The 25,479-nt window shown below is 37.9% G+C and overlaps 1 protein-coding gene across 8 annotated transcripts in view; it reads left to right on the forward strand.

Moving 5' to 3' along the window:
* Nucleotides 1-25,479, forward strand: part of PTPN13 (protein tyrosine phosphatase non-receptor type 13) — a 124,428-nt gene that overhangs the window by 27,095 nt on the left and 71,854 nt on the right. For all 8 annotated transcript variants that reach the window (XM_054823794.1, XM_054823793.1, XM_054823796.1 and 5 more), the window contains 4 exons: nucleotides 8,879-9,048; nucleotides 15,339-15,404; nucleotides 17,857-18,042; nucleotides 20,735-20,828. In XM_054823794.1, the coding sequence (XP_054679769.1) occupies nucleotides 8,879-9,048; nucleotides 15,339-15,404; nucleotides 17,857-18,042; nucleotides 20,735-20,828 (516 nt within the window). The remainder of the gene's footprint in view (nucleotides 1-8,878; nucleotides 9,049-15,338; nucleotides 15,405-17,856; nucleotides 18,043-20,734; nucleotides 20,829-25,479) is intronic.

Genomic DNA, 25,479 nt, shown 5'->3' on the forward strand with positions numbered 1-25,479 from the left:
TAAGCATCTGCAATACTGCTATTAATTATGTTTTAGCACTAGGTCTAAGTATGGAACCCTTCCTCTTCCTAATGTTTTCTTTTCTTTAAAATCTGTGAATCCTTAATTCCCTTCTTCCCCCCCCCCCTTTTTTTTTTGTAGCAATAAAAGCTTAACTCAAACACTGAACTTTGGTGACATCTTCAACATGGCCTCGAGTATATGTTCTTATGATGCATCTTAGTATTTCAGCAAATTTATGGGGGTCATCTTATATCTAAGCATGCATATGCAAGCTCAGTCAGTTTTATTCAGGAAAAATCAAAAGCTCAGACTTTTTAAACTAGCTATTGTTTTGCCATATTACTATGCAAGGGGCACATCTTCATTATTGAGGGCAAAAAATGTATTTTTTTGCATGAGTTTGGCTTACAATTTCATCAAGATTCAACATTTCAGTTGTTTGGGGGTGTGTGTTAAGATATGGTTTAGACAGTCTTTCAGGTCAGACACTAGGTTTGTCTCGTACATTGCACAACTTCTGAAAGTGGTCTCTGTTGGGTACTTCACAAAGACTCCAAAGAAGGCAGATGTGGGCAGAAACTGCCATATGGCATTTGATTTCTGATCAAGCTTGACTTAGCGTTATAAATATGAAATTTTATCAACTTCTCCAAAGTATTTTTTGGTAGACAAACTATGGGTAGTTTTGATATCTCATACAAATTTCCTTATTCCCCTTTACCAGAGAGCTCAGAGCCCATGTGTGATAAGGTTTCCCTGTTAGGAATGCGGAGTTTATTGTTGCAATTGGACTGTCCCTCTGCTTCTGGTATTGCAAGAAAGGGAAAGCTGGCATCTTCTTTCCACTCTCTTTCTCTCTTTGTTCTGTCTCAGAGAGAATCAGAGGAATGATTCCTTTTTATTTAAAAGGGCAGGTTGTTGAGAATAAATGAGACCTTGACTTAAAGAGACATCTTCAGTGATTAGAGGTTTACTCTTGCACACTTTACAGAAATCAACACATTGAGATCCATCTTGAAATCCATCTGGAAGATCACAGTGGCATTAGTATATAGTAGTGAAACCACTTAAGGCGTTATCCTATGTCTAAATTCCTTTTCAAGAAGGAAGTCTCCACTGAAAATAAGAGCTCACCCTTTCTTGGCATGAGAGTAGTGCAGAAAAGAGTTATTCTAATTACTATGAAGGCTGCATGCAAGCATTGAGAATGAGAATGTAGTCAGCCCTCCTTCAGAGGGACGACTACTGAAAGACGAGAGCACAAAAAGGAAATCTGCCCCAGGACTTCTGGTATGTGCTTTTAAGGTAGGGGAATGTTTGCCAGCCAAGACTGGCTAAGGTGGCAGAAGCCACTGGTCTTACTTCCTATCACTGAAGATGAAAACACAAATTCAGATAAAATCAGTGCCAGAAGAATCTGTTTCTTCTTGGAGATTAAGCTGTTTTATTGAGTTGTTTTTCTGCTAGTTCAGCAAACTATTTTCAGTTGCATGCTATTAATTAACCTGGGATATAGCCCTGTGGTAAAATGCACTTCAAGAGACACCCAAATGAAAGAGCTTTACTATGTAGCTAAGGTTGACAAAGGCAATCTAATTCCTCCCAGCAAGATTAGGATAACAGATGGCCTTTAATGAAGATTTGCCTTTACTAAGGGAACAATCTAGAAACCTTTTTTGGTCATCTTGAATATCAGTTTCCGTGCTGACTTGTAAAGATGCATTGCAGAGATGCTGGAACAGAATGCAGAGGTGCCTCTAGGCTTGTCTGACCCAATTTTGTTATTTATTTGTGGAGGACTTGTAGCTAACAGAGGATCCTAGAAAAATACTGTGTTCCTTGGTCGAATTTCAGACCTATCATACAGCATGGAAGAGCTATTCTATGACAGAGGGTGAGGTTCCAAATTTTTTCAGAACTGACCTCTCTCTCCTGGGCAGAGGGCAATGAGGAGCTTCTGCAAGTTCATAGTACGCTCAGCTCTGACCAGTCTCAGAGATGCTCTTTTCTTCCTCCTTGTATAGCTATGGAGTACCTGAACATGTTGTTCTGTAACAAAATCTAAGCTTTGGTGAGCATTGTCTATATTAAATGTCTTTAAAAATTAAAATAAGGCATATTGTTCAACAGTCTATGTTCCAACTGTTTTGAAATGAGGGGGATAAAAAGGCCATGGAAATCATCAACTCTTAAACTGCCATCTGTTGGCAACCTCCCCGCACCAGCCCAGCAACCACACACACTTAAAGGAATTACCAGCCCAAGTAAGCATTTGTTTATTTATGTCATCCTGGTAGAATTATAGTAGTCTGAAGTTGAGAATCCTTGCTATTACTCCAACTGAGAACATGTTTTTCAATTAATTTGTTACATAAGCTAGTTTCAGGAAATTAAGGAAAAATGCCCAAAACAAGCTTCTGTTACAAATTTGATGACTTTGATTTATAGAAGTTCCGCATGTCTTTTAGTGAGTCTATCATCTTATCCATCAAAGCACTGAATAAAAGAAGCACAGAATGAAAATCCATGTCTTACATGGTTAATCACATATCATACCATGTGTAATTCAGTGACTGATACAGAAATTGCATATTTTTATTCCTATTTGTATTTACAATTCTAGCAGGTTTTGAATTCTTTAAAAATACTTTACAAATTTATTTCAATCGTTATAAGCAATGAAAGATTAGATTGAAATGCCCAGTTGTTAATCACTGATTTAGAAGATCAACTCTGGTAGCTGTCCTGTCAGCATATTATAAGCTGTTAAATGGAGGAGAAAGGCAATCTAGTACTGAGCTGCAGATCTGACATCAGTTGTACTAGTGACGTTGAGATTAATCTGGAGATTTGAAAAGGCCGATACCAGACCTGCCCTTCTCTTACATCTGTTTAATTATCTGCAATAACTGTTTTGTTGTTGAGAGGGTGTATCAGTTGTTTCAGACATGCTGTATCTTGTACTCAGTACTTCAGGAGGTCAAAGGAACAGGTCTTTGAAGTGAAGTATCTCAAATGTGAGCATTTAAGTGTAAGGAGCATCCTGTGCTCTCTGCTGCTGAGAATTATAAACCAGGTGTTCCTCTAATTTGGGAGGTTTAACTGGAAAAGATTTATCAAAACTTGAAAGTGGGAAAGATTTCATGTATCATTTAGGCCACTCCTATGCTAAAGCATGTATTGTGGATTCTGAAAATAGTTGGACCTTATATTTCAAGATGTGTTTAAAGGGAGGGGAAAGAGAAGGGGGGGAAAAAACGAGTCTGATAATAGAAAGGCAGGTTGAGCAAAGAAAGACGGACTTTAAAATGGTCTGTCTTGCAAATTTGTCTATGGGAAATTATTTATGTAAAGAAAAGTGATATCATCTGAAAGTGAATGCGAGGAAGGTCAGTTGTGGGTTTTGGGGACCTGTAAATCTTGTCAACAATCATACTATTGCATCTGCTTAGCTTGGGTAAGTATAATGAAAAAAAGGAAGGGGAAGTGTGAAATATGTTGATGGGAACTAGTGGTGGGTCCCAAGTAGTCATAGACCTAGTTGGGATTGAGGGGGAAATGGATTGTTTTGGTTGACAAGAGGGAAAATGCAATAGGAGAGGGGAAAAAAAAAAATCCTCATTTTACAGCCACTCCTTGCTGGCAGGTGTTAAATGATTTGTTTTTTCCCTTTAACCATAACTGCTGAGGAGTGATTTTTTTTTTTTTTTTTTTTCTTTTCACCTTCTGGTAACATTTGATCTTTTGGTTGCTGAGAAGGAAAGAGATCAGGCTTTTGTGGTTCTTGGTGATTTTTTTTAAATTGTTTATTTTTTTATCATTCCCCACGTCAAATGAGGCTCAGTTACTACTTCTGTTCTTTCCAGAACTCTCTGCTGAATGTGGTCAGAGTAACAAAAAAGTGTAGTGTGGTGTTATGCTGACTTGGGGAGCATCTCGGAAACAACATGGGTGATCTCAGAAACTATTTGTTCACCATGTTTCTTGCTCCAGTATTGTCAGGAATGAATAAATTTCAGTTAGCCTCTCAGTGTTGCTGCTGGCTTCCAAGTGGTTCAATATAACATTGGGGCACTCTGCTCAGTCCCATCCCTTTGTGTCCAAGGGAGAGGGAGCAGAAGCGCTGCAACGCTGTTTCCCCTGCACACCAGACATGCAGGGACATGCTGCACCAGCTCAAAGTAGTATAGAGCTTACGGTGTAACTGGTCCCTTGTGCTGGCCTGTCTAGAGATGCATCGGTGGTCTGCCAGCCTCCAACCTGGCCTAAGCATAAAAATCCTCAGGTTCCTTTGTGCCAGGAGAAATCTTAATTGTCACAGTGAGGGCTGTAGAGTAAAGCAAATAGAAAAATGAGACGAGTGTTGAAAAAGCTTGTGAATGTTTTTGGGTTGTTCTGTGCTTTTTTAAGGTATTTCTTTTGTATCCTGAAAGAGCTGAAATGTATGTCACTTCTGATCGTTTTTGCTAATGGCTGTGGTCTAAGAGAGAAGTAGGAAAAAAAAACCCACCTGAAGGAGCTTGAATTGTGTATGTAGTTTGGAAATTCAAAGTTACCTGCCATCGATACTGTAAAATGAATCCATTTTAAATTTCTACCTGAACTTACTGTCTTTTGTGATGGGTTTGGGTTTTTTGTCTTTGGCTACTTGTATTCTGTTAAACCATGTAAAGGACTGTTTTAAAAAAGTATTTCATTTGTTTGGCAGATGTTACGTAGCTGAAGATTATTTCAGTTTTTATTGCATTTAAAACCAGTTGACTCTCTCACTTTAAGACCACATTATTTATCTCTGTCTTGGTACTGCTTGATAAACTGTACTCTCACAAATGTTTTGTTACCAAGTTGCATAGTTCTGGAGTTAACTCAGAAGGCTGGCAGTTCTAGCACAGTTGGAAGCCTACTGGATAGAAAATTGACCCGGAGCCATACCCTGAATTCCAGTGCTTTTAGAAGGATGGGTTTGAATTTCTTTTTGTCATTTCCCCCTGTATTTTGGGAAATTTGTTTCCCTTACTGCTGTTGTAAATTCTTCTGAAAGCCTAAACAAAAGATGACATGAATATTATGACTGGAAGGTATTTTCTTTTTTCCTATGGTCCCCGACTATTTGATGCAGTGCATCTTTGTTGCTTTTTGTCTTCCCCCCCCCGCCCCAGTACAAACAGGATAAAAGTAGAGTTACTTAAAAATATTTTTTTTTTTAGGTTAAATCTGCGTACTAGGTGCTTTGAGACAGTTATTTTGGTTTGAGATGCATGCCTTAAGGAAGGAAATGAAGAATGAGTTTATTCTCATCCTTTGTAATGGTAGATTAGATTCCCAAAGTTGTGATGTAGGCAGCATGATCTGCTATATTAGTTAAAAGCTACTAAAAAAGGAGGCTAAGAAAATGTCAAGAAAAGGAGCTTGGCAAAATCAGCCCTTCTCCTAAACTTACAATTAATCACATTCCTTGTACATTGCTTCAGATTGTGAAGATTGTTGAGGGTGGATGGAAGAATTTTACGTGGATCAGTAAATTCAGCCCCTACAGCTGTAGGGGACAGATGCATGCTCTAAAGCTTGTTTAAATTAATATAGGGAAGACTTCAGGCTAAATGTGTGTGGGGTTTATTGTTCTTAAGTATTAATGAGGTGATGTAATTTTGTTTCTGTAGTATGTTTCAGAATATGAAGAGTTCATAGTATTTAAAGTTTTTGTCATACAAAATGTTAAGGATAAAGCCTCCACATGACTTAAGTTTCCTGATTTGAGACTTTTAAGCAGAAATCTTATAATACTGTAAAATTTATTTTTTTTTTATATTGGGGGTGTATACACACAGAACTAGTAAAAAAATCCAATAGTTACTTGCAGGCTTATTTTTGGAAGTTGATGGCCGACTAAGGTCATCTTTCTAAAAATGCTTTGCTATATATCATAATATGTATGTATAATGGGAAGGGTCTTTCTATCTTTACATTTCTTTTGTTTAGCATCTGAACTTACTGCCACAACAGTGAACAGCAATTCTGTTTTATTTCAGAGGAAGTGGGGTTAGAGGTGTGGTGCAAAGCGTCATCTCTTGGGGCTGGAAGGAACGGATAATGTTATTTTCATTCATATTTCATTCAGTTGATTGAAGTCAATTTCCACTACTTTCAACATACATGGTGTTTAAAGTTCTTGCTAGAGGAGTTTTCTTCAACTCATCTTATTTTTAAATGTACATATTTGATGACTTTTTCACACTATGAGATATTTCTACAGTCTGGTTTTGAAGTTGGCCATGCTAAGAGAAGGTGTCTGTAGAGGTAATGTCATTTGCTTCATGCCAAGTGTCTTGCCACACACTGCAGTGAAACCATGATCTTGGACATGATTGAATATTTTTACTACTATATCAAGGAGATATTTTGTTGTGGCCATTAAAGGGAGTGATTCCAGACTTAAATCTTTTTGTAGCTAGGGGTCGATTGGATTTCTGTGGGGAAGAGGGACATTGTGTACTGCAGTGTAAGGATTGGTAATTAACGTCTGCATGAAATTTAGAATGTCTTCTCTTGACCAAACTTATATGATGTTGTTCAAGTAGCTCAGCAAATGCATTTCTTTTGTTGTTGGTTGGATTTCATTTTTTTATAACACCTTGATAATTTCAGTATTTCGACATATTTGAAGTCACACTGGAGAAGGTCTAGAAACAGATACTTGTACAGCTTGTTAGTTGAGCCATATATTTTGTTTAGTTTCGCTTATATTGACATTGGTAGCTTCAAGTAGAATATATAGAATATATTGTTTTGTCTCTTGCAATCTTACTTACTGAAATACAATAGCAAAACTCCCTGAGATTTTGTCTTCCGTTTATAAGGAGATATCATCATGTATGGTTTTGTATTGGGGGTTTTGGGGCACTTTTTTGTATATGACAAAGACCTGGTTTCCATGGGGAGCACAGCAGTTCTGTATGAGAACTTAAATTGGTTTAGCCTACATGATCAGAGATACCATCCATCAATTACTTGTTTCTTTTGGATCCAAGGGAGAAAGCTGGAGCAATGAAATGCACTCCCCTGAGGCAAGAAGCCTGAGCCTGTCTTCTATGTCATAAAAAGCAGAGCGGGGGGGGAAAACCAGTTCTGCACTGTGAATCCTAAGCTTGTCATACTGGCTTTCCGCAAAACACACTGGTGTTTTGAAATTCATTAGGAAAACTATAACAAAATCTTTCAGTTCTCAGGTGATTAAACAACTTGAAATAGACTCTGTAGGATCTTTCCACTTCTAGAATGTTTGTTGCCTTCTGCTCTCTTTCCTTTTTAAAGCAAAATTCTGCATAGCGATTTAAGGTACGTTCAGAAAAATGTGTATGTTAGTCTTAGACTGGAAAATGGATTATTGGGTTCTCTACTGAACGATGTCTTTTGCGCACATTGGTAGGAGGGGAAACTTTCTGAGCTTCAGGATCTGAAAGTTGGGAACGTTTTTCTGGATAATTGTACTACCAAGTTATTAATACAGTTTTACTTTGGCATCACAGAATGTAGAAAGCCTAAAAGCAATTTCTTAGCTTCTTTTGGCGGAAGGGGAGTTGAAGAAATTGAAGGACTAACTTGGTAGATCCTTTTACATCTGATACCTGCAAGCAGTAATTTAATACATTTCCTAGGAGATTAGAAATAATCTAGATTACAAGATAATTGAACAGCCTAGGAACCAGCACTGTAGGAATATCTTGAGCTGATAGGAGAGTGGAAAATGTTGTTAGTGGTGGAGCTGAAGGAGGAAATTATTATTCTGCTGTTGTTGCTTACTATGTAGAAGGAAAAGAAAGATTTCTCCTTCAAATGCGTGTTTCCTCAGGTCTGTGGTATATCATGTAGCATAAAACAGAGCAACTACCTCTTTGCCTATGGAAAAATAACAGTTAACTTTTATTTTTACTTAGATAAAAGTTTATGCCTCCTTCAGTGAAACTGAACTGATTTACTGTTTGAGGTATTTTGACTCAAGGAAATGGGCTCTGTTTTCCTGCCATAGTTAACTTTACTTCCCCAATGCATGTGACCCCCCTCCTTTTTTTTTTTTTTTTTTGGTAGGTCTGTGCCAGAAGTTTGGCAACAGTATTATCGGACATCAAAAACCTAGCTGGCAAATTGCATATTCATGGTGTAGGTAGTTTTCTTTGTCACTTTTGGTTTTCTGATTTCAGTGCTTGTTTTGCTATTTTCAAGTATACTCCCAGGGTTTGAATGGGTTATCTAACTAAGGTTTCAGGTATATTCTTGGCCCACTTCTGCCTAGAATTATTTTTTTCTTTTTCACTTTTGAAATATTTTTCTTCTTTAGGCTAAAAAGGACTTCCGTGCCCTAAAACTTCACCGTTTTTGTCCAGTTCCATCAGCTACTGTGATAAGGAGTATTTCCTCTCTGTACTAACCTTGTCTTCTCTCTTCAGATCATTGCTGCTGCAGCAGCACTGTATTAGTATAGCATTTAACTCCATTCTTATGTAGGAATTAGCCTTAATGATATGTATGCTGCAAAATGTGATGGTTTTATGTGTCAACTGTAACATAAATGAAATAACCTGAGGATAGGAGAGCTTGTGAATATTTTAGCAGGCTCTTCCTGAGCTTGCTGGTATGAATAATAGCAAAAAATAGTCAGAAAAGATAGGTGTTAGACCTTAGTGTGATTCAAATTGGAGTGGTTGTTGTGGTTATGAAGCATCACAGGTAGAAAAGGAAGCATGAATCTATTCTATTAATAATACGTACCTGATATTAAACATGTCTTTGAGCAAATAAAATAACATCAAGCAAGGGCATCAAACAACATTGCTTTAATTTCAGGGTTGGTTTTTTTTTTTTTCCTTTTCAAATACAGCTGATCCTACTGCTCTGGGATTCATCATTTCTCCATGGTCGCTCCTGTTGCTTCCATCTGGCAGTGTATCATTTACTGATGAAAATGTCTCCCAACAAGACCTGCGAGCGTTCACAGCACCGGAGGTTCTACAGAACCATTCTCTATCATCTCTGTCAGATGTTGAAAAGGTACAGTACCTCTTCCTTGGCATACAGGTGTTGTCTTTTACTGTTGATCCTTTCGCAAAATAGCTTTAAATAGTCCTTTTTTTGTTTATGTGGTTCTTGATTTATATGTGTAATTGTTGATTTCCTTTTGTGAAAGGACGAGGGATCCTCTTACTTCTTGTCCGTAAGAGTGGAATAGTGAGTATGGTTGTACACACTTAAAAGCATCTGTGTGCAGATCCCTGTTACGTTTGTGCTGCTGACAGCCATACTTGGGCAATGGCTACACAAAACAACTGACCATTGAACTAGTAGTAAGCAACACTTCACCTTCTTTTTCTAAAATATTTCAGTGACATCAATTTTAATTTTTAAAATTTTCTTTGGCAAAATGCATCTGAGACAAAAGCAAAGGAATTACTCAAGCAGCCCAGGGCTTCAAAAAATGGGATATTCCTACACTCATCTGAAAAGAAAATGTTTGTTTTAATTAATATAAGTATTCCTCAGTTGTGTGTAAAATTGTTCTTTCCACCTTCCTTTTTTAACTCTTCCCCCAGGATTAGATGTTCAGGAAGGTAAGGTTTGTATGTGTGATCTCTTCCAGGTCATTGATACGCACAGTCAAAATGACTAGCTTCTTAAATGTTTTCTTAACAATAATTTCTTGCGAATGGTAATGCTTTCCCCAGAAAACCAATCCTTTGGCCTACTCAAAGATATTTAGAGGTGGGAGTAAGAGGGAAGCTGAGCGCTATTTCTATCTCCTTGGCTTCTCTGGATTGATAATCCTTAGAGAAGGAAGCTAGCCGCAGCCAGTGTTGTTGTAATGTGGGAACAATTATGACATTTGGCAGTCTTCCTCCAAGAAGAACAGCAGCATGCTCTTAACTCCAGAGGAAACCAGTACTGGCATCGATTGCTGTTGTGTGCAAAAGGACTATTAAAACATGTTTTTGTGTTGAATGTTTTGTGTTTGCAGCTTTTTTCTTCTAAACCTTGTGTATAGTCAGTTTTCTTTAGGACTGTATCACCAAATACCTACCGAAAATCACTATTTCTTCAGTTACAAGCCCTTTAGACATCCTTCTTGCCCTACAGTATAGTCAAAATTAATGGTATAATAAATTAAGTATATACTTTTATCTATGACAAAACTATAAGCACTTAACAACCTAGGTTGAAAGTTTTAATAGAAAAGTAAAACCAACACTGATATCAATGCAAGATTTGGGATCAGTTAAGTAGGGTGCAGCTGCCAAGCTCTGTAGTCATACTATTGGAATTGTTTATCTTCTTTCGAGAGAGACAACACTGTTGAAGACAGTACCATTACCTCTGTTGCCAACTCTGAAGTTAATATGCAAAACAGGCCTTTAAAAATGCCAGAAAAAAGTTTTTTGAAATGATGTGTTTGTGACCTTCCTCAGAGCTGATTGCATTCTTTGTTCTCTGCCAGTATTCATTCAGCATGTTACTTTTTTCTTTTTGAAATGAATAGCAAACTGTTACTATTATGTATCTTTATCTTAAATACTCGGAGCACTGTGGCCTATAAACTCCAGCACAGAGCATATCAGTAGGTGATGAACAAATACTGGCGTTCTACACACATGTAGTGCTGATTAATCCTTGCCAGTTACAGCTGTGTGAATTTATTTCATGACACCAGTATAACCTTGCTTGCTGAAAGGTGGTGACAAAATGGAGACTCTAGGCCACAGCAACTGTGTTGTTGTTTTCATTGGGAAACAATTGGATATGGAAACAGACAAGCTTTGGCTTTACATAAGCAAGTTACTCATGCAGTCACACGTAAGCTAAATAAAACCCTTTAGCTTGTGGTATTCAGCTTTAGCATTAGGTTGAAGCTTCAGGCTTTTGACTTGAGATGAACCTGGTTTGTGTTTGAACACTACTTGATTTCTGCATGTGTTTTTGCACACACTGGGGGGAGAAAATTAACAGTTCTGGTAGCCTGGGATGGTACAAAAACATTTGAAGAAAACTTGCTGCTACCATTCTTGTTCTCAGTTTAAATCCTTGTGGATAAATCACACAGCTGTTCTGCCAGTGTGGTAGTCATGCCTGGATATAGTGAAGGACAGCCATAATCTGAAGATGGGATCTGTGAGTTCCTGCATTCGCTCATGTGAGACCCTCCAGTTGAATTCTTAGAAATGTACTATTGTGTACAAAGAATTGAAGTCTTTTAATGATGGCAATGGTATAGACCAGTATATGTAAAAATAATCTTTGATAATGCATCGGGGGGGGGGGGGGGGGCAACATGACCAGAGTATCTGTAATACTGATTTATAATCCCCTGGTTGGGAGCTGCATGGTATAGTACATTTGTGCAAAATGCTTCAAACGTATGAGTCCTCTTGGGTTTATTTGCTTACCTGCTTATATGGAAGGAGGAAACATAGCTTTGTACAAAAACTTTTGTCCTATTATGGCTTTATTAGTTGAAGTTAGTATCGCTGATAAATAGCATATATGTGCATCCTTCTTTTTATTGACCATTTCCCTTTACATTTGTATTAAACTGTGTGTTGGGTGGTACACTCGTTATTTGTCCTAATATGTTGACTTCATGTTTCTTAGATACTGCTTTGCACGTGCTGACTGCAGTAACTTTTAACATATTTAAACTTTTTTTTTTCTGTCGCAACTTGCTGTAGTTCACTGAATTAATTTACTGGAAATCCAGTGTTTTCCTCCTTTTTGGTGGTTGTTCTGAAATGGAACCATGTCTGAAAGCTGCTGAAGGCAGCAAAATGTCTTGTTTCTTAAAGGCCTTGTACCAGACAGTGACAGGGCTGCATTTGTCTCTTGACTTATGACTTTACTTGCTAACAGAAAGTAATAGTCTATTCAAGGATCAATATTAGAAAAAATGATAGACAATGTTTTGATTCCAAACACCCAGTCAATTTGAATACCAAATAAGTCTGGGGTAACTGTAAGCTTATGGAAATAGAGTAAGTAAACCGTTCAAAACTGTAACAAAAGATTAATTTTGGAAATTAATTTGATGTTGATTAATATATTGTGGAAAATATTAGAAGTATCATAATACAAAAATAAACTATAATTTTTGAGTAAATGCTTGCATTTTTGAGATGCATGTTACGTGCCTCTAAATCAAAGATTACCTCATCTGGAGAGAGAGAAGATGATGTTAAATATGAATGCTTACTAGTTAGTATTGTACAAAACCAAGACTTATTAATCATTTGAAATTAGCAAAATTCTTGGGGTTTTACAACACAATTTTTCAATAGATGCTTATTGCTAGAATTTGCTCTTGTGTAAGGAACTTGATGTAATGCTGCAGTCATGATCTTGTAAACAGACTGTTGTGGGATTTTTTAATTTTCTTTTTTCCCCTCCTGACTATCTGACATAACCTAAGGCTGTCAAACTATAATAAGCAGTTAGAAATTTGTAAGGGGAATTGTCAAACACCCGTCAAATAGCAGTATGACTATTTATCTGATTTTTTGAAGTTAAGGTGTAGAAGTAGAAGAGAGTTGAATGATGTGTGTGCAGGCATTACATTAAAATAAAAAAATTAGTTCACTGATATGTAGTGGATACTTTTTTTTTTAGTAGTAGCGGCTTGCAAGTAACTTTGAAATGCTGTGATACTTTGAAAACATCCTTAAGTTAATATAAAGCTTGGTGGAGTTGGAGTACCACATCACAAACTGTTTCACCTCACTTTTATTTTGAAAGCTGTTTTCAGATAGATTAGTGGGGTAGCATGTTTTAGTTTAGAGGTCTGATTGTGTGGTTGTACAATAATATTTTTGTTGAGAATTATAAACTTGGTTTTGGAAATATCTTCCATTATGTCAAAGCTTAGAATCATAGAATGATAGAATATCCTGAGTTGGAAGGGACTCGTGAGGATAAAGTCCAAATCCAGACTCCACTGAGGGCAAACCGAAAATTAAATCATGTATCTAAGAGCATTGTCCAAATACTTCTTGAACGCTGACAGACTTAGGACCATGACTGCTTCTCTGATTAGAATGAGCGGTTTTGATGATAGACTTTTTAAGTGCTGTTCTTGCATTTTGGGGGGATGGGAGGGCTTGAGAGGCTTTTTTCATTTTAATTTATTTGGGTTTGTTGTGGGGTTTTTTTTCTGAAAAGTTTTTTTTGCATGCATTATTACCCTGAAAGTATATTCACCTTTTTCTGTATAGCTATGGTATATCTGGATGTGTAAGGAAGACATTCTAGTGTTTCAGCTGAAAAGGTTATAGGTAATAAACCAGATAGAGAACAATTTTCTCAGTATTTGAAAGATAATGTTTCTGGTTGAATGGGGCAGTGGTATTAACTGAGAACCCTTGATGCTTGTCTGTGACTTCCGTCCCATTCTGCTCTTCGCATGGAACAGAGACAACTTATTTTGGCCAGTGCTTGCTGTCTGGGAGAGGAGGCTGATGGGTGAGCCCTTGCCAGCTACCACTGTGCTGCCTACATATTTGTGTCTAGAATAAATCGGTATCATCTGCACCTGTGTACAACACTGCAGTCCTGCCAGAACATGCCACTGGCAACAAAATTTGCCTCCTTATTTTCTCTTCTGAGCATGATTACGAAGAAATTCTCTATGGTTCTGCTCCAGCTTTATGATAAAGAAAAACATAGTTTCTCTGTATTTCTCTGCCTGCATATTCTTGCATATCTGTGTCTGAATGCACACTATCTGACCCCATTCTCCTGTCTTCAGTGTTTGCCAGTCAGATAGACTGAACCGTACTAGAGAGTAACCATGTGTCAGCAGTATCTGGTATATCGCTGTCTTACACTGATGGAAACCTTTCTGTCCTGTGGCGACTCATACGCTGTGCTAGACAGAGACCGTGCCACAAGATTTAAGTGGTAGAAGTTTAGGACTGGAGTGTTTCTCTGAGTATGCTGAATTCCAATTTTATATCAATAAAGCATGTTGAATTTACGAGAACAATTTTAATAACATGTTTCTTCTAAGCGTATTCAGTAATTACTTCCTTACCCTGCCACAAAGCTGTGTATTGCTCTTCTGAATACATAAATGAACCTTTTTCTATTTTACAATAGAAATCTGAAAATACATCATGCTTGTGTTTTGGGGTTAATTCCTGGCACAGTGCAGTAACGGTATAATGTCTTTCAAGCAGTCTGGTCTAAAATGAGAAACATTTATGCAACATTGTTTTTCTGAGTCTTCAAGAATATATTTTGTTGTCTTGTGTAGGCTAGATGTGTGATTTTTTAAAATTTTTTTAACAACTCTGCATATTTAGTATGGGAAGGAGAAAATTATTTTTAATGTTTCATAGGTTCTGTTGCATTGTCCATTACCTTTGTACACGCAATTTACACCTAAGTTTTTAAAATCTTTATACAAAGTACCTGAGTCCAGACAGATTTTGTCAATGTATGTACCTAGGGCTTAAGATATTTTGCTTTTAGTTAGTGAAGAGGCTGACTTAAGCAAATAGCTTTTAATTTATTGCTATCCCTGTAATTGTTGTTCATTGCCTTCACAATTATTTAATAAACTTGTTGCTTTTAAGTAGCACAAACATTACTGATAACTGGGTAGAAAGAACTGTCACTAGAGTATGTTACTTATACAGTCCAGAAAAACTACCTTTTTTTCTGCACTTACCTACCTGTTTTGTTTTCAGTCACCTGTAGGGACAGTGTGTGTTTGTGCTCTTAATTCTGCAGTATTTAAAGGTTTTATTCCCTGTCCTGATGGGCTTAATATGTTAAAGATATAATAATGTTGGTATAAATCATTAATTATATCTTAAAATATCAATAAGAGATTAAGATTACTGCTTTATGCATTGATACTCTTGTGTTTGTTCCTTTTTTTCCTTTGATCCCAATCTTGGGGATCTCTTGACAGTAGTAGCCCACTGTTTGAGTCCTGCTAAGGTCTGCCTTGCCTTCAGACTAAAGTTTTAAGGAGCCTTGGACACAACCATGTTGTCTATACCCCACAACAGGCTGATCACATGGATTACATGTGCTTCTGGCTTCAATGTGAGATGAAAGCTTAAAATTGAACAGAGAAGACAGAGGCACTGGTTAGATGCAGTATGTTTCGTACCAGTAGGATTTCCTTCTCTGAGCCTTGTGGCAAAGGAGGAGAACGATTTGAAAGACAACTGAGCTTAAATACCAGGAATATATATAGGCAAAATGATGTTAAGTTAGTTGCTGTACTTTAAAGTTCTGCTTTGCATTTCCAGTCCTGTTCAAAGAGTTGACAAATGTCTTGTGTCTTATGACAGGTCCATATTTATTCTCTTGGTATGGCACTCTTTTGGGGAGCTGACCATGAAGTTCCTCAAAGTCAGGTAAGTTTAGATTTGGTTTTGTTTAGTATTGCAGCTTCAGACTTGAATCTGCATTTGAGTTAACATGGCAGGGTGTCATAATGAGACACTGAAGAGTAAGTTGCTTTCCTATACTTGGACACTTATCCTGTGGAGTGTGTGAGGGAGGTGATGGTGATGTTGCCTTAAAGAAGGTGCTGATACTACATTTCTGTTAGTTTCTATGAAGATATATCTGGGCTAGTCTACCCTGTAGTGTCACAGGCTGAAAGACTGTTAAGCTGCTGACAAAGGAGAAAATTATTTGGTTTGGTTTAGGCTTATATAAAATCAAATATTTAAATAACACTGTTGCTTTACTCATAATAAAGCAACTTGTTCTCTGTGCTGCCATAACTTCTGTGAGTCTGGATTTGGCACATACAGATACTTATGTTACACAATGGCCAAAAAAGGGTATGAATTGTTTGGAATAGGGAGTAGACTCTTGCTATTGACTTGTCAGTCAATGCAGACAGTTGCGGACTGCTTAGAGCTGAGTGTTATTGCTCAGTGGGGTTATTTCACACACCCAGAAGAACTTCTGGAATGTCTTTCCAAAACTGGCTGAAGATTATGATTCATCATCTTCCTAGGTGCTCCTTCCCTGCCCCCAGTTAAACTTTTGGAAGTCAATGTCTAAAAGAGTGAAAATAAGATGAAATGCATCTGAAAAAGCATTTAATGATGGACTTGCAGTTGTGGGATTTGGCAGAACATTGTGCAGCTCAAGGAGATAAGCTATTTCTGTTTTATATTTGGGTTCAGTCTTACTAATTGGTGTTAATGTACAAGGACAAGTAAGGAAACTTTGAAAGGCTCTTCGACAATTTAAGTATTCAGTTCCTAATATTTTCTTTAAATATTAGGAGTGGTAGTTGGGTTCTCATTTGTACTCATTTGGAAGTAGCTGCCTGAATGCAAAAGTCAGAAAATTCGAAGCTACAACTGTTCTAGGGATACTTACTGCCTACAGTAATGCCTTCTGTGCCTGTCCCGAAAGCCCCAGTATTTTTAGACAGCTATCCCTGTTCTTTGCTCTCCTGTCTTGTAGTAGGTGAAAGGAACGGTAGTCAGCAGTAGTGGGAGAGTGACTTAACATAGGTAAAGATAGGTGTTGAGCAGAAAGTAGGCATGATTTTTAGCCCCCCTTTTCTTTGTTTCTTCCTTTGGTATTGGATTGTATCAACGGTTTCACAGTAATGCAGTAGGAAGGAGTACTCTACCTTTGGATATAACGATATTTTTCCAAAAACTGTGGTGGGGTATGCCTAGAAAGAAAGGGGGGAGCAGAGATCTAGAATTTACCTTTGGGATGTTCTTATGTGGTGCCTCTGCCCTGCAGACTTAGCAGAGGCAAAAGGACAGTCTGTGTATGGCATTGCCTTTAAGTGTTAATTTGCATGTGTGGATCTTCCCATTTTTTAATTATTCTTTTTTCCATATTTGTCTGCCTATGTTAGTTAATTAGCTGCTTCTGTGCTGGGAGTTTGGTTGAATGCAAGAGTGGTTTTTACAATTGTTTAAAACTACTAAACAGATAAATGGGAAAAGCCTTTGTTAATTAAATCAGGATGGTCCAGAATACTTTTTTTAATTATGGTACAGTTTAAGAGTACTAATACATGGAGGATTGGAAGATTGTAATGGTTTGAAGTGCTCACTGATGCAAAAATCAGGACACTTGTACTCTGCTGGTTACCAAAGTGGGAGAAGTGCAGATTAGAAAGCTCAATTCCCAAGTGCCTGCGGCATCTGAGAACAAGTGTTATCACTGACGATTGCATACCTTGCGGAGCAACATTCCACATACAATGTGCTGGATTAACTGAATGGGAGGAGAATTAAATCTAGATTGTTCTTAACCATGTGAGTGTTGTCCGGCAACCATGAAGCTCTGCTTCCTTAACCAGTGGCTTTGCTGTTTTATTCCTTATTTTTTGTTGAAATTGTTTGATGAGATCACTGTACTTTGGAAATGCTAACGCAGCTGCTACAAAATGCTGGTGAGGTGAGAAACTGCAGAAAATGAGTGTAGCAGACAGAGGGTTACAAAATGATTGTAATGAGGATTGAATTTTATGCTTGTGACTAGCAGAATGTTCAAAAACAACAAAGAAAACTTCCTTTTCACTAGTCATTAAGCCCTTGAGAAAGAAAAGCATTGGTGTCCTGACCTTACAGATCAGGCAGCTTGTTTGGACCAGATTGTTGTAGAGTAGGAATCGAATCTGATGCTGAATGCCTGTCCTCTGATCAACAACCGCTATTTATTCACCACCTAAATGATGACTTTCACATTGGCACCCAAATAACGTAGGCAATAAGTTTTGTGAATAGTTGTTTTGCTGTGTTGAATGTCTTTTTTCTGTGTGTGCCACAAGTCACTATTAAAATTGATTCTCCTATCCCTCCTGTTTTTCTTTGTTACTAGCCTATCAAACTTGGAGATCATCTCAACAGCATACTCCTCGGCATGTGTGAAGATGTCATTTATGCCCGTGTATCTGTACGGACTGTTCTGGATGCTTGCAGTGCCCACATAAGGAACAGTAACTGTGCCCCTTCTTTTTCCTATGTGAAACAGTTGGTCAGACTGGTTCTGGGAAGCCTGTCTGGGGTAAGTCTGTGTCAGCATTTGAGGAACAATAGAGATGAGCAGGAAGAGAGCAAAGGTGTTAATTCATAGTCACTCTGCAGTCATTCTTCCTCTTGTTTTACTATGTTGCAATTTTGATAAGGGGGGGGGGGATGTTGAAAGGAGAAAATTGCTTCTCTTCCCTTGTAACAATTTGTGCACTTGACAATTCCTCCTGGGATATGCATTCACAACAGCTGTTTCTGAGGAAGATAATTTTGTGAACTGTTTGTCTTCATTGAAAGAAAAGTAGGGAAAAACGGGAGAACAAAAAAGATTATGAACTCTGGAGCAAGCCTTAGACTTGTTGCTACTTGAAATGCTTCAAAAATGATTGCTGTGAATTTTCTTTTTTTGAAGTTATGCTTGACTTTTGGAGAGCTGCTTATTAACAGGAGGAGTGACTTTTTAGCCAATTCTCTTGTGCTTCTCTTGCACTTCTGCTTAGCTCTTGAATGTGATAATTGTGGAGGACGTTATTGTCTAATGATGACAAATGTATTAAACTGTTTTCAGAAGTGAAAGAAACTACATGAACTCATCTTGCAAAGTTACTATTCCTGACAGGCAACTTCTCCCTTCACCTAAACCATTACGACATAACTTCAGAATAGTTAAATAATTTCAAGGCTCTGAGTAGAAAGGAAGGCCATAAATTGTTAATACTGTTAAATTATTCTCTGGCCAATACTTGCTTTCCTTGTGTTCCGTTTATAATTGCAACAAACACTGAGCGGTTTATCATTGCTGGAATGATATCGCATGATGGTCCTGAATTTTATCCAGTTTTATATCATTGAAACTCCTTTATTTTAATCTCATAGGGTTATGCCAAGGTAAAAATTGGTGTCTGGAGACACAGGACTGTAATTCCAAGAAAAATGTTTGACTTGATAATGCTTCCTTTTTTAAAAAAAAAAAAGTTATCATCTAATTGTTAGATAGTTTCTTCATAAATCTGATTAGGAAATGCTTGCATGAGATGAGGTCCCTGCACTGGTCTGATATTTGGCAGCAGCTGATTAAGATGGGCCTCCAGACACAGTGCTGAGCTCTACACTATCAGTCTGGTGCTCCTCGCTGTAATGTCCGAAGTCTTGTGTAGTTGCCAAATGGAGCTAGTCTGTGATTCAATGAAATAAAGTGAAGCTTTAATCAGTGAAGCTATTAAAATAAAGACCCAAACCTTAAATTGAGCTATGAGGTATAGAAACAGCCACTCTGAAGAGTAAGTCATTAGTCCCCAAGTTCTTAATGGCCCTTTCTGCTTAGCAAATTTTCTGCTTTTCCTTATCTTGTTCTTGTCAGCAGCCTTTCAGAGGGAGACTGAGGTTAGTGTGACAGACTAGGCCATTCTACCAAAGGCAGCAATAGTGGTCCCAAATGCATATACTGAAATCCAGCGGAGAGCTGAATCCAGCAACCCCATTCCTGTCTCCTATACCAAGTTGATAATGAAGGAGTAGGGCAGCTGTTAGTTATCCAGTGCTGAAGTTTTGCTAATCTTCTAGATTTCCTCTGCCAGTAACCTTTTTAACCTAATTCATGATGTGTCACTGCATTGGCTTTGCAAGAGGACAAGAATAAAGCAGCTGAATAGAACCAAGTCCTGACAGAACAACAACATAGCTATGCTACTGTGCTTTTGTGCAGCTTAGCTAGCCATCTTGCTGGTTTTAATGTTTAGAGCTTTGTACGTGTGCTGGAATTTTTAAGTTAGTATGAACACTATATAAAATTGCGGGGTTTTCAGAACCATAGTACAACTTGCTATTTCAAGGTCAGTGTGCCTCAAAACTTGATTGGCCTTATCAAAGGCTAGAGAGGTCTTAGCTCTATAACTGGTCATTTGGTGGCCTATGAAGCGCAGCTGAGAGGTTCTGTTTGAATATTTTCACTTTTCATGTTAATATGCTTTGTAAAGGGCAATGTTTAGTGTTGATGGAGTTGCATTGTAACTGTGATGGATAGAAGACTGCTTGATTTCTCCTTCCCACCTCCCAGCTAAGCCACTGCCCAAGTTATGCTGATTCTCACTATATCGAAAGATCTCACTAAAGATTTTGTTGTAGCAAATAAGCTCTTCTTTGAATGATTGTACATGTGCAATAATTTTTTTTTTAGGGAAGTAGTGATTTAAAAAAAAGTTAATGGGAGTAGCTAAGCCTGACACACAAAAGGAATGTGCTGGAGGGCTAAAGAAGAGACTTCTCACAAACGCATGAGATCTTACATGTGTAAGTTGTGTGAGGTATCAGCCTAAAACTATCAGGTACAAGACAGTTCTCCTTGTTATACAGAAAATTCATCAGGCCAATTGCAAGTTCCAGTCATGTTGCATGGAACATGGTTTTTGAATGTGACTTGTCTCTTCAGTTTGCTGTAGAAGGGGAATGTTACACGCCTGTGAACTTAATTTATACTTAGTGGAAAAAAAGTAGACCAAATGTTATAGTAAAAATAATGCACAGATTATTCAAATGTGGATAATTCTAGGGGATGTTCTCACTGTTGAACCTGGGGTTTTTTTATGAAAAAAAGTTTGGACTTCCACTCTGAACTTGAACTTAACTGTTTGGCACTGACTTATGTTGTGCATTTACATAATGGCCGCTTGTTTCATACTAATGTGAGCTCTTTCATATTTGACTTTGTGTTACTGCCTGTTTTGTAGGTGGATCAGCTTTCTTGCAATGGAGATAGAAAATTGCAGCCAGACAGGAGCCAGGCTATTCGGGAGAGGCTGAGGGGAAAAGGACTTCCCACAGGTAAGTGCTTCATTGCAGTAAGGGTTATGGCAATAAATACAGCCCTGTGGAAGACCAAGTTTGGGTAGATTTTGTGCCAAAGAAATGGAATAGTGGAGGACTTGCTGATATTCACAGAACTCTGATGGTTCAGTATCTAGCTAAGTGATGGTGACATGAGAATAATTGTTTTAAGAAAACACTTGTCTTTTTCCAGTTCAGTCCTGATGGTAGGAACAGGTTTTTTAAAGTTCTCAGCCAAAAGTTTTGTTTCTGGCGAAAGGGAATCTTCAGCTGAAAGTAGGTTAGCTAGAGGAACAGGATGCAGCTTTTCTTAGTTCCTTCTTTCCTGTGGACTCTGCTTTCTCTTCATAGGTCTAGTTGCACACAGCCCCTTTCCCTGGGAAAAGGGAAAGAACGTTTTCTCATATGTGCATTTTCTCTGCACGTAAAGCTTTTTTCTGCCTCCTCTTTTTTCCTGAAGAGACATACTATATGTTCTGTCACAGTTCTGCTCTGCTTTGACAGTGTGAGGTGAACATGGAGGCCAGGTAGGGTTGTACTGTTACTTCAGGGAAGTAAGGAAAGAGGAAACGGGGGGGAGGGAAGGAGGGGAGTGTGTGTGTCAGGGAGGAGAGACTGTTCTAGAAGCAGACTGTTGCTGTTGCCATGGTGGAGAAAAAGGGATAAAGTGATGTAGGTTGTCAGCTGATGCTGGCCATGACTTCATTAAAGTCCTTTTTTAACATCAACTCTGTGCTAGGCTTCTCGGATAAGAGGATGTATTCTTCCAAAAGACTGATCTTGTATTTTTCTGGAAGAATTGTGGGGCTGGGTAGCAGCATTTTATAAGGCAACAGCTTGGACCACTCTGTCATTGTGATGCAGGCAGTGAAATGTGATAATCAGGTGAGACCATTCCTGCCTTAAAATGTGTATCTGTAAATGGAATATTTTGGTGCTAGAATGCGACGTCACCCACAAATACTCAATACCATAAGTGATAGCAACATGGTTTTCATCCACCTCACATTATCTCTCTGCCTATTTACTACCAGTAAACTTGGAACAAAGTTATGTTGCTGGTGTACTTGAGTTGCACAGCTGAGTTTTTTTCAGTTGTGTCAAGCAACGCTGCAGTGAATTGCAGGAACCAAAATAATTGATGGAGTTGTCAGTGGCAACAGAAATTGCAAAAGTTAGACATGAGTCTGGCAAGACATTGGTCATCTTTTATTGATTCTTTTGAGATGAGTCCTAGATTAGGCTAGTTTTTGATATAAAAACCTTATGTCAGTGGTTGCCAGCCCTTTCAGTACAGCACTGTGTGTTTAGGAACAGTTTCTGGTACAAGCTGTCTCTTTCTGGCACAAATGCACTGTTCTGACTGCTTTCACAGAGGGGTTGTTTTCTTGCTGGCTTTTTTTTCTTCTTTTCCAGAATATGTCTGTAGCAATAGGAATATCGGTAGGAATACAGGGTTTGGGACTGGATCAATCTAGTTGACTAGATTTGTAAACCATGTAATGCCTTTCTTTTCTGAGCGTAAGCCCTTTCTTAAAATTAATTCTTTCCCTGGTTCCCACCAATTTTATAAGGGTTGTACCAGAACCTTAGTGTTCTGATTGTTGAGTTGTTTATTTTTTAATCCTATTCTTCCCAATTTCCAGTGTTGTCATATTCACAGTTTCTTTACACACCTTTGTTCTTTTGCCAGTACTAACCTATTCCATATTGCTCACCTTTTTTTTTCTTTTTTTATAACTTTATTTGAGCACACTACCGTTTGGCTACTATGTCAAGCTTTGTCATTTCCATACCCTCTTTACATCATCTATTCTGCTTTTTATTCTGTGATCATCATAAAGTGCATATTTTGATAATGATCAGAATATTTGTTAAGTCTTGGAGACATAGCAAAGTTAACTTTAAACTCTGTTCTCACTGCATTAGCAACCCTGATTATTCTTTTCTTTGTTGTTTCTAGTTTTGTTTTCACTAATACAACTGAATAGTCTTTTGCTGGTTTACTTTTAATTTTCTTAGAAAATCCTCAGGGGGATTTGAGGGGGGGTTTCTTGTTCATTTGTTTTCCTACCCACAACTTTGTTTAAGCTTGTCAGCAGACTTTTTTTTTTTTTCTCCCCACAAGTAATGCTTCCCCCTAAAGTCTTAAGTATATCTTAACAAAAAAGCCTTTGGTTTAGGTTCTACTAAATTTTGGAGATTGATGCAGTAGCTCCAGCCAGTATCTCCATGGCTTTCTGGCTCAGTACTAGAGTGAGTAACATCCCTTTAATATCTGAAACTTTCTCTGAGGATTATGCCTTTAACTTAAAGGATATAGACTAGATGATCTAATTGCTGTGTTTCTACTGTATCCTCTGACTTGAAAAAAATGTCATAGCTAGAATATTCTTTCCTCTTATCGTTGCTTGTTTTGAATCATTTAGTATGTATGACTTTGCTTCTGAGATGGTTTAGAGGTGTTGCTTTTTATTTTAATTACTGAAAAGTTCAGTTAGGATCCAATATCTGAATCTCTGAAGGGCTGTGGAGCTGAATGTTTGTCCTACTGCTGTGTGCTCACTTGCCTTCTGGCTCTACCTAGGATTTCCAGGGTGCCAAGCAGAACAGGTACCCTGCAGTGTGTGAAATCACTGGGTCAGGGAAGAGCAACCAGAGTTAAGGGTTCTCTTGAGACTAAGGAGTCCAGTAGGCTCAGCTGCTATTGACCACTGAATTCAAGAGAGGGTTTTAAGTAACCTCAGTCCAAATCACTTTTTGAAAGGTTTCTCTTTATAGGGAACTTCACATTGTCTGAAGAGATCTAATTAAACAAATATTTACTCAAATAATCTTTTTGAAATGAGTGAACTTGATAACCCCCAGACTATAAAATTAGCTGAATAGTCCTCGTCCTCTAACTCCCGTTTCTCTTAAGTTGATTGAAAGTGCGTGCATGCATAGAGTGTTACAGATAATGCATGGCACCACGGGGAATGAATGTTTGTGCATCACTGTTCCAGTGTAAACATGATTTTGTCTGTATCACTCCAAGCCTGGTCCCAAAGGCTGTTAATGAGTTATTAATGAGTCTCAGTTATTAATAAGATTCTCTTGAATGCTTGATTTTTCCTATTTTTGTCAAGATGAACAGTCAACCAGCAAAAATGTTTTTCAATTACTGTGTGGGTTTTATGATATTTTGGTGTTACGCTTCTTTCTTCCCCCCATCCTTAGAAGTAGAAAAGTAGATTTTTTTCCATATTTTCTATGATTTCAGTCTTTATTTTCAGAAAAGAAGATAAATTGAAGTCAATTGCTCCTTGATTTTTTTTTTGTCCTGCCTATCCTGCTTCCATTTAACGTGTTTCAGTTTCTCTGTATCACACTCATTACCTGTGGAACTCTCTTTTTTTTTTTTTTTTTCTTTTCCCTAGAGGGCTGTGAACCCTCTTAGCTTCCCAAAAACCTTTCCCAAGTCTACTTCTGTTACCAGTCCCATTTCTTGATAATCTTAATAGCACCATCTTACTTCTCTGTTTTCCGAACTTAGATACATTCCTTGATCTCCACTTCACTGAGATCTTGGGGAACGTAGAGCATCAGTAAAATACAAACCAGAATGAAACAAAACCCCCTGCTTAACTAACCTGGCTCTAGCTGGTTTCAGTTCCATTTGGCATGTATTTGAAAGTTAGTGAAGACCCAGTGAAATGGATGTCTCGTATTAGTGAGAGGCAGCTCACATTTGATTCAGGGCAATTTAATGCTTGGTTATTTCTTTCTGTAATGGTATGCTGGTTTGCTGGTGCAAATTCTGTCAGTAACAGCACGCATCAGCTGCCCTGGGGGCACAGCTTTTAGATTTCTGGAAAAGTGAGCTGTGGAATGGAGTGCTAATTATACTGATGATAATCTCATAGATTGAGGAGCCACAAGTAGAAGGCCAGATGAGGGCTTAAGAAAAATAGTAATGGTAACAGGAAAAAAAAAAAAAGAAACATAAAACTAACTCAGAAAAGCATAAAGTCCTTTTTTCCTCAGTTGACACTGTACTGTTCTGCTGCTGTGTGTAGTTGAAATATGTGTGTCTTACTCCAACTGCAAAGCAGCAAACACTTAAAGGTGGGAAGCTACCAGGCAGGATTATGATTCTGAGTGAACTGTGTTTCTAGGAAGTTAGAAGTGATGTCAGTCATCTTTTATCTAAATGCTTGGGTTTAACTTCCTGTCTGAGAAGACACTTTGGGCCTGCTTTAGCACTGAGACAATGGTGGATGGTGGGCAGGGCGCGTATAAGGACGTGTCTAATTTAACCAGTCATTTTCCCAGCATGTTTAAGGAAGTAAATACGGTGAGCAGATGTCTTTCCTGGAAAGGACAGAAGGCTTGTCTGATACTCACTGTGGTGAAGTTCTGTTGAGTCATTGTGAAAATCTTAAAAAGAATTTTCCATGAATAGAATAGCAGCACAGCGCTAAGGCATTTATTATGAACTTGAGAGTATCAGAATGTTACTATGAGTATTGAACTTAAGATAGCTGATAAATCGTGCTAAGTTCATGAACATAGAGATGGTTTAGCAAGAAAGATGTGCTCCTAGTTGGAGGGTAGCCAACTAATACCTTAGATATTTGCAGTCTTTGAAAAATATTAAGATTTTTGC

Source organism: Grus americana, chromosome 4 (genome assembly GCF_028858705.1).
Source record: "Grus americana isolate bGruAme1 chromosome 4, bGruAme1.mat, whole genome shotgun sequence".
Lineage (NCBI taxonomy): Eukaryota > Metazoa > Chordata > Aves > Gruiformes > Gruidae > Grus > Grus americana.